The 10,347-nt window shown below is 36.4% G+C and overlaps 2 protein-coding genes across 2 annotated transcripts in view; both read right to left on the bottom strand.

Annotated features, from left to right (window-relative positions):
• Positions 1–5,045: 5,045 nt before the first annotated feature.
• Positions 5,046–10,347, bottom strand: part of LOC107711375 (zinc finger protein 239-like) — a 20,927-nt gene continuing 15,625 nt past the window's right edge. The window contains exon 3 of the mRNA XM_016516363.1: positions 5,046–5,280. Coding sequence (XP_016371849.1) covers positions 5,185–5,280 — 96 coding nt within the window. The 3' untranslated portion in view covers positions 5,046–5,184. The remainder of the gene's footprint in view (positions 5,281–10,347) is intronic.
• On the bottom strand, positions 5,287–6,528 carry LOC107711374 (gastrula zinc finger protein XlCGF7.1-like; the record flags this gene model as incomplete). Its single annotated transcript, XM_016516362.1, has 2 exons — positions 6,522–6,528; positions 5,287–5,900 (listed from the first exon to the last, which is right to left on the bottom strand). Coding segments are annotated over exons 1-2 (621 nt in total), but the record flags the coding sequence as incomplete, so codon positions are not given.

The raw sequence follows: 10,347 nt of genomic DNA on the forward strand, positions 1-10,347 counted from the left end.
AATGGATGCCACTGAACTGGGGGGGACGCCGGGTGACTGAATCGCATAGCCGAGCCTGACGGTTCGAAGGAGCCATCGAGACGGGCTGGGTAGCTCTAGCCAGGCTCTCAGACACCGCGCAAGTGGCATCAAACGGAACTACAGGCGTACCCGCAGTGGGGCAGCACGGAAGAACGCAGGGACCCGGCCCGCGTGCCTCGTAGCCGGTCCGAGGCGGGGTCTGGGTATGTGTAACACTGGCCTGCGTTCGAGCAGAGGGTGCGTGGGTAGTCCGTTGGTTCGTCCTCCCGATCCGCCCACTGCTGCTCACTGGCGAGAGAGGAGGGTGAGTGTGATTACCTTAATTAAAGAATGATACTTTAAAAGAAGATGGTTATTAAAGGGTTCTTTACCCAAATGAGTTACTAATGTAGCTTTTGAAAACAAAATCTCATTGTACAGTATAATAATTGTTAGATCAATGAAAAATTGATAATGCTCTTCTATTGTTTGTTCTGAATAAAATCATCTCCTACTTTTGCATCATACTTTTTGCATTGTTTATTTTTATTTGTAACAGAACATGTGAACAGCTCAGTTTAGTTAGGGATCCATCTTGAGTCCTTCAAAAGCAAGTTATATTGAACTGAATTTTGAATAAAAAATGTATTCTACAACAAAAACAAATATTATCTGGTACTGTTGAAAGCCATTTTTCTTACTAAAAAAGATGTATGTGAGAAGTAGTATGTGAGATGTGCTTTTATATTTGAGGTGAACCATCTACTTTTGTCTGTTGCATTCATAAAACTATGTTTATATTTCAGTGCATCAGTATATATTAAAAACTGCAAATCAATAGCCTATTGTAAATATGTGAGGCTGGCTTTAATTATAGCCTATACTTATTGCGGATTATGACAAAAACAGATGTAACTTTTACTACTTTTGAACCTACCAGGAACACAGACAGCCTCTGCCACTTTGCGCCATGCTTCGTTTTTCACTGCTGTGTCTCTATATGAATACAGAGATGTATCATACAGTACCGGGAAAGAACGCACAGCAACAATCAGCTTCTCTTCCATTGTGCTGCTTGCAAATTAACTAGTTGGAAGACAGCGTGTTTACACATTTGTAAGGGAAACAGGTCAATTTAGCTCAAAGGGAATCATTTAAGATTTTAAAGGGAACTCCACCAATAATATGTAAGGGAATTTGGACAGAATCACTGTTTTACGGCTGATCACTGAGACGGCCAGCGATTCAGTGAACGAGCCGTATGACATCAATTCTGCAATGGATATTTATATCCAAAATATAGTGAAAACACTAGTAATTAGCACAGTAACAAGATCGGCAGTGTAAGACATTATCTTGTGAGCACAAAACACAAGATACTTCTCTTTTCAATAGTGCTAGGGTCTGATTTATGAACATCCTGTTGTCTTAGGCCTCTGTGGAATTCTGGGCTCCTCATGTTTCAACCATGTTTTGACCAAATCTTAGATTGTCTGATTCGGTCTGATACCCTACACATTTATCATATGTGCATTGTTTAATGGCTGCTTTGAAGAAATTATCAATAAATAAACACACCCTGCGTCCCAATGTTCATACTATCCATCCTAAATAATATGTGAGATTAGAATAAGTGTGTCCCAAAGCATAGTATGTTGAAAAGAGTATGCCAAAAGTCCCCGGATGGTCTACTATTTCGGGTTGATTTTTGAAGTGTGGATCCGTGCACACTCTAATGGCTAATATTACCCACAATCCATTGCGCTTTGACAAATGATTGGTTGAGAACTACAAACACGAATAAAAAGCATTAAAAACTACAAATATGGTGGATGTGCGCGACCGATGGTTAAGTAGAGAGGTTAAGATAAAGGGGTTTGAGTTACTAATAATCAACATTTAACCTGGTAAAAAATATTTATTTAATGTTATCTGTGTTATATTTCATCTGCAATAGCAATGTGAACTTTTATAAACATCCATTTGTTCGTTAACTTTTAAATGCATCATTATGCAGAAAATATGAAGACCCATGGCTCGCAGATCAATGTGCTACTTCTTTTCTCTCCGGTATGGTAGGAAGTGAAATGAAATAAAATGTGGAGGATATTAACTGTGACAAGATGATTGACAGGCCAGTTTACAGTGTAACTGTGCGACAGAGCGCTCTGTTAAAGATGCAACTGTATGACGTGATAGTATGTCCCAAAGCTTGCCTACTCTTCTACTACACACTCAAAAGTGTGTACTTTTTCTTCACCAAAAAAGTACATACTTTAAGGGCGTAGTATAAGTAGGTACATTGGGACGCAGAAACAGGCATGTACATGGTTTTGCAGTAGGGGAAACATTTATTACAATATGTTTGTGTAAACTTAAAGTGTGAAGGAAAACATTTTCATTATACATGTAATAGGCCTATATACAATGACAGTTTAATACAGTTTCACTCACCCATCCATTGCATATAATGAAAGCATGCAAAGTGCATTTACTTTTGTATATGACTTTTTTGAACGACAAGTGATTTCAGCTCAGTAATCCACCAGTTCAGCAAACACTCGGAAGCATATGCTACGTCAAAATCTTGCCTTGCCTACATGTCACAGCGATTGGTTGTCGCCCGGCGTTTTTCGCTCATTATTTGCATAAATTCGAGGAATGCCCAACCATTTTGACACTCTCGGCCGCTTTCAACGCTTTCTCCAAGCCGCTTTCAATCCCATAATGCACCGCGCAAGCGTTTATGCTCAGCTTCCATAGGAATTAATTGAAAACGCTCGCTCCGCTGCGCTTGCTACGTGCCAGTGGAAACGCACTGTTAGTGAACGCATATGGTAAACACATCTGCTCTAGTGAGCTTGTGCCGCGCGGGAGTCCGAGCAGATAAACGGTTAGTGTGGCGCGATTCAAATGAGTCGTGCTGTTTCGTTCCGCTTTTGGCACATAAACATTATAGCAAACATTTATAGAACTCTTCATTTTGTTTTATCGAGGAAAATTATATCGCGATAATTATCGTTATCAAATTATTGCCCAGTCCTAGTAATCAGTATTAATATTAAGTATTAATATTTACATATCTATCCATCTAGTAAAGTAACTTTTAAGTAAATTAATTGCAAAAGTGTTTTATACTAATTCACAAATTCGATTTCATTTTATTTCAAATAATTTTATCCACATATTTTAACCCCTTAACTCACAAAGATTGGCAACGGCCTCAGATTATTGTTGATTCACTTTCACAGCATGTTAAAACATCACACTCTTACTTGGTCTGGACCAACTGTGCATCATTAGAAAGATTAAAGACTCTAGCTTCGATATTTGACCACTGTTTTGATAAAACATTGTCGCGGTGACAGTAATTGATAAATTTATGTCAGGAGTGCAAAATAATAAATCTGTATGTGTCATATTTGGAATAAAAATTCACCAGGCATTCATATTCAGTCACGTCTGCAGCAGTTTATTTGTGTTCATATTGCTTCACTGAACAGCATCAATAAGGGCTTATAGTCCAAAGATGCATATACATGGAGATATATAGATATATTTACACATGTTTCCCTTTCAAAACTAGCAGCTCCCTGGACTGTCTCGGTGTGTTTACTCTTCTGTGCTCGTGCTCTGACTCAGAGGAAACCTGATTCGCCCGTCGCTTGTCAATCATAACTGCGCATCATATCCCGTCCGGTCTCATCCCATGATGCGCTTCTGCGTTCAGATCTGACCACAACAAACAAACAGTAACATATTTACCCACGAAATATCCAAATAATAAACACAAGATTACGATAGTATGTGGTTTGTATGTGATTTTCTTGATATTTGGGGTATTTCATAACAATAAAGAATGTGAACATCTGAAATGGTCATTTCTGCATCGATATAAAAGGCTATAAATAGCATATTTCAACAACAATAAATGACCAGATTCCACATGAGATTGCAAAGGAAGTTATTACAAACACTCGATGGTGGTTTAAAGTAAGTTTTGAGTCAAAGTGTACTAATAATATAATAAATTGTCTTATGTAGCTTGATGCTAATATTAGCTCTAATGCAGCTGTAGAAAAGGTGCAGTTCTTCTTCATAATGTATTTTGTCAATACAATTGACGTAAGGTCGCAAGAAAATGTTTTGTTGTATTTTTTTAGAAAGACTTTTGATAATAGGCGGGTAAATGTATATTGGGATCGAAGCGATGTGGCTTGGTAAACCTTGTAATGCCAGAATTAAGGCTACTAATGGCTGAATAAAACAAAAGAATAATGATAAAGGAATAATGAGGATTATGTCTCAATCCTGGCGGAGGCGTGAAAGGTTTGTCGAGTGAGAACAATATAATCATGAATGGGGCAGTTTGCCGGGCCAGACATGAGGCAACAGCATGCAAAAGAGCATACAGAGCCAGGACAATTTTTTTTTTATTAGACTTTTATTAGCCTTCTCTAAAAACACACATGACATTGTTTACAAAATGTTTCATAAAATGCACAGTTTTACAGATAATGTCCTCAGATTTTAAATTAAACATGAGTAGACTTGTGGCCTTAGCTTCATTATGTTGCTGTGGTAAATGCTTTTAGAAACAAAACTTTTTATACATTTAAATTATTTGTATGTTTTAGTCTGTTTTATATAAAACAAGGTTTATCGCAGATTCATTAAATAAATACTGTTATGATATATATATATCTGATTGTGTCGTTTGCTTAAGACACCAATAAAATGAGCTTAATGTGGCAATTAACAGATCTGAAGTCATCAGCATAATGAATGAGGTGAAAACAGGATCTATTGACATGAAATAAAGAGGATTTTCAGCAGCTGATAATATTGCTGAGTCTCAGACTATAAACACTCATTAAACAAGCCATTATGATTTGTCCATATGAATCTAAATATACTTAGTTTTTCTAATAACTGCATTCATAACAACAAAATAGTTCCCTCCGTTTACAAGCCTTCTTTAGATACCAATAAGTGTTAGCAGGCAATAGTACTGAGACAGATAAAAACTATTCAGAAATTACCCCGTAAAACTATGCAGCGTGTATTTTACAATTACATGAAACAGCGTGAACTGCTTCTCTGTTTCTGCCACGTGATGGGCATCCTGAGGTAACTAAGAATTACTAGTGCTTTGCAACGATTTGTATTGTGAAAATCGCTATACTAAGAAACGTGAATTGAACTGAATTTACAGTGATTGTTGTTTGTATGATTAAATGACTCTGATGAATGCCTGAAACTCTTCCCACATGCAGTGCAGTGATATGGTTTCTCTCCAGTGTGGATCCTCTCATGTCTTTTCAGGGTATCTGACCGACTGAATGTCTTGTCGCAGTGTGAACACTTGTAAGGTTTCTCTCCAGTGTGGATCCTCTGGTGCTGCTTCAATTCTGTAACCGTAATAAAAATCTCCTCACACTCAAAGCACATATGATCTCTCACACCAGTATGTCTCTTCTGATGAACTTTTAAATTCTGCAGATATGAAAAACCCTTTCCACACAAAGAACATGAATGTGGTTTCTCCTTTGAATGAACTTTCAGGTGATCCTTCAGGCTTGAAGCCCTCAAAAATGTTTTTCCGCATTGATCACATGGGTGCAGTTTTTCTCCAGTGTGGATGATCACGTGGTTATTAAGGTTTACTTTTTGTGTGAAACTCTTCCCACACTGATCACATGTGAACGGTTTCTCTCTAGTGTGGATCCTCATGTGAACACTGATATTCCCTTTGCATGTGAAACTCTTTCCACACTGAGTGCAGGTGAAACTTTTCTTGTCTCTACTTTTCAGTAAAGAAACTCTTTCTGTCTGTGAGCGAGTTTTTTCTCTACTTTTGACATTATGATGTTTCTGCTCTTTACTCTCCTCCAGCAGGGCTGAAATGAAAGTAAAAAAGTTACAATAAATTAATCATAAGAAAAATCTGAGAAATGTGAAGCAGAAAAGGGCTACACAAAATGTATGATAATTTTGATGTATTTTTATAAATCTCTTTCCATGAACAAGGTACACTTATCTTCAAATTACTACTTTTTTTAACATTAAAGGCACGAATCCAATGATTCTGTAGTGAGAACTAATCAATGTTTGATCAACTCCACAATTATCTAACATAATAATAACATTAATAAACTATACAATAGGGCTACAGTTTCTCAGATGGATATTCAGTTGACTAATTAACTCATTTTAAACTGACAATTTATTAGCTGTCCTACACTGTTCACTCAACACTGTTACAATACAATTTCTTCTTGGTATAAAACAAGGAAAACATTTATGTAACATACATTACATAAATTGTATCTATATATCTAAATAAAAATAGACTATAGATATACAGTATATGATCAAAAGTAACTAGTAACTAACTACTTGAGTAGTTTTTTTTTTTATCCGATACTTTTTTACTCAAGTAACTATTCAGACTATTACTTTTAGTTTTTACTTTTACTTGAGTACAGTTTTTGGGTACTCTACCCACCTCTGTAACAAACCATACATCAATGCTTAAAAAAAGCTTATTTATTCAGCTTTCAGATGATGTTTAAATCTCAGTTTCAAAAAATTGACCCTTATGACTGGTTTTGTGGTCCAGGGTCACAAATAAGGAAAATCAGTGTCAGAGTTGTAAAGTGTATTTTAGGCATGTCCCAAATTCTGATTACAAGTTTACAAAATCTTGAACTGACCAGTTGATCAAAATATGAAAATGAAAGACAATTCAGTTTCAGGCCCTGCTCTGTTTCCAGCACAAAGAAAGTTTCCCCTATATTATTTATTAGTTTAACTGTGTTTTTCTACTATCTGATGAACTGCTGATAACCTTAATGTTCTTCAGCTTCATTGATGAAGGATGAAGAATAATCACCAACCTGTTTGTTCTTCAGTGTGTTTCATTCTGCAGGGTTCTGGATCTCTCATGTTCTCTCTGTCCTTCAATAAACTCTGTCTCTGCAGATTTCACTTCTTCCTGATGCTTTGATGCTCGTCTTCACTTGTAGACTGATGGGAATATTCCAGCATTTATTGGAGCTTCACTGAAGGTGTGATTGTTGTGGGAGGAGCTTCACTGAAGGTGTGATTGTTGTGGGAGGAGCTTCACTGAAGGTGTGATTGTTGTGGGAGGAGCTTCACTGAAGGTGTGATTGTTGTGGGAGGAGCTTCACTGAAGGTGTGATTGTTGTGGGAGGAGCTTCACGGAAGGAGGAGCAGATCTGCCAAAATTAAAGATCAGTTACTGAGTTTATTTTTTACATCAATTCACACAATTTAATTATTTATGTTCAAATATCAATATCTTTTAAGTAAATTAATCGTAAAGTGTTTTAGAATAATCCACAAATTCTCTTTTTATTTTAAAAATATTTCATCCACATATTTTATTCCTCCATTTTATCTTACCTCTCATTAACATATAGCCTTTAAATAATGCCAAATATAAACAATGTAAGAAAATATGAAAATAAACAAACTTAGGAAAATAAAAGTACAAATTTGCAAAAAACAAAGAACCTACCAGTGGAGTTTAACTTAACAACTTGTATTTATTTATTGTGTTTTAGTTTTGTGTATAAAGCATGGTTTATTACAGATTTATAGAATAAATGATGTTATGATAGGAGCCTACCTATAATGTCACAATAGCTGATTGTGTTATTTGCTTAAGTCTGTTAACACCAATAAAATGAGCTTAATGCTGCAATTAACAGATCTGAAGTCATCAGCATAATGAATGAGGTGAAAACAGGATCTATTGACATGAAATAAAGAGGATTTTCAGCAGCTGATAATATTGATGAGCCTCAGACTATAAACACTCATTAAACAAGCCATTCAAGTTTATCAGCAGATCATCTCACTTTATTCTGAGTGTTTGCTGATAGAAACTGATTGTTTGAGTCAGAATATATGCTGAAAGCCCATTAAAGTGCTCTAATATTACTATTACTTACCAAATGATACAGAAAATACCAGTAATATAAAGATAACGAGACAGACCTCCCTCTTTATTGACTAACAATATAGCAAAGCATCTCAAGAGGATCAGGGGCCCGTTTCAATAAGGAGGTTCAACCAACTCCGAGTTAAAACGTGAACTCTGAGTTGACTTACCCTGAAATGGGAAACTTACCCTGAAGTGGGAGTTTTCGGTTTCAGAACAGCTGAATTGTGTTAGTTCTATCCACTCTTGAGTAGGTTGACTCTGAATTTAGTGCGTGCACCACGACTTTGAGAAGTCATGATCAGTGGAGCTCTGAAATTATGATTCACCCTGAAAACAGCACCCAACAAAAAGAGGTCTGCATACTTCCGAGTCAATACCTAACTTTAATTCTTAATCACTGTTACAATATCAGAGGTGAAAACTGTAAACTATTGAACTAATAATCATTTTCATGGTATTCCATGGCAAAAAAAAGCACATGACAGCAGCTAAAAATGAAGTATAAAAACAATTCAAAAGCTTTAAGCATAAAAGGTTCATGGGTGTAGGCTACGTGACTTTACAAACATTTGACATATTAAATATCATTCCGTGTCTATTTCAATGGGCAGCAGCTTTTTCCACAAAGTCTAACGCTCTTTTCACATAATTAAATATTCTCTAATCCAACCGTTTACATTTCTTAATTAGAGTAATGAAATTAACATCTGACTTGTAGGCCTACTCAGTCAACAGCAAGAAGACAGAGGCTCGCAAAATGGGCAGAAGAACCTGCACCAGCACCACTGACAGATGAAGAGGAGATGGTCAAGTATTGGAAGATTTTTAAAGGGAAAAATAATAATTGTTGCTTTTGTATTTGTAGGAAATAAAGATGACCAAATAAATAATGAATAATTTGTGTTTATTTAACAGCTGTGGTGGTGGTTACGGCATATATCTCGTACTACATTTCCATCTGGCATCCTTCCATTCCATACAGAAATCCGTTTCATTTTCAGAAGGTGCGATGACGGGAATATGCGTGTCAACAATGCATTCAACCACACTGGAAATCCTGAAGGAAATTCTAATTATTGGTTTACTTCCAGAGGTCGCAGGATGTTATCAAGGGAACGTCATTTATCAGATTAGCCTTATTTAAACCCATTTCTACACCACTGACCTGCAGTCCTGTGAAACTACTCTTTGACAAGTTTGTGCCCATGAAACAACACAAAAATTCTCGGAATGAGCATGAGAGCGAGGCACACTTTCCTTATCAGTCTGCATACAGCGGCTTTACTAATGTGCTCTGCATCTTCAATGTTTTATAGAAAACTACCATTTAAAAATGTTACCGCTCAAATAAATATGCATGTAAAAAAATGTAAAAAAAAAAAAACTCACTACGAATCAATGCATCCTCCTTGTCTACAGGATCCTGTATAAATGGAGATGCCATTTTTTGTCAATTTGACAGTGTCTGCATGATGAAAATATGTGCAATGAATGAATACCTACAGCTACAGAACTGAAACGACACCAGAGGATCCACACTGGAGAGAAACCGTACAAGTGTTCACACTGCGACAAGAGATTCATCACTGCTCTGCATGTGGAAAGAGTTGCACTCATTCATCTAATCTACGCAGTCATAAAAAAACTCACATTAGATAGGTTACCTTTGCTTAAAGTGCTACACCGCATCTCTTCCATATAAATCTGTCATAAGAAACATCATCTAAACTTGCCAAGACAGTGAATAAAGTTCATCTTCAAGACCAGCAGTTTCAACTTTGAGATTCAGATCAACTCAAAGATGGAGTTCCTCCCCAAAGATCAATATCTAAAGTGTTGTACGTGTATATAATTTTGATTCATGATATGAATTGTATTATTGTGTTAATTTTCTCGTAATGCATATGTATCACTTGTAGTTTGTTTACACTTTTATGTAAAAAAAAATGCAGAACATTTTCACAGGTTCAAACTGTTCTTGTTCAGGAAACTGAAAAACAGGCTGTTTTGTTTTTAATTTGATCATCACTGTTGTTTTTAAAAAACAGCTAGTAGTTCTGTCAGGACCACTATCGTCAAAATGATAAATACTTAGCATAAAGTTTGGTTTGGCGGTATGGTTCTGTTATGGGCAAAAACCTCCCTGCCCATCCATGCAGCCTGTCATGAATGAGCAGGGAGAGCAGCAATAATAACCCCCCTAGGGTTAACAGAACAAGGCAGATATCATTAATGTACTTAATGATATTTAAGTGTAACACATTATTCAAGATAAAGGAGTCTGATTACCAAGGAATATCAGAAAGCTTGTCTGTCCTGAAAGTCCTGACTGTGGCGAAAGGTGGAGCTGGGGATGGAGGAGGGTAATTTGCTCC

This window comes from Sinocyclocheilus rhinocerous, unplaced genomic scaffold, assembly GCF_001515625.1.
Source record: "Sinocyclocheilus rhinocerous isolate Xijiao unplaced genomic scaffold, SAMN03320098_v1.1 scaffold1469, whole genome shotgun sequence".
In the NCBI taxonomy this organism is placed as follows: Eukaryota; Metazoa; Chordata; class Actinopteri; order Cypriniformes; family Cyprinidae; genus Sinocyclocheilus; species Sinocyclocheilus rhinocerous.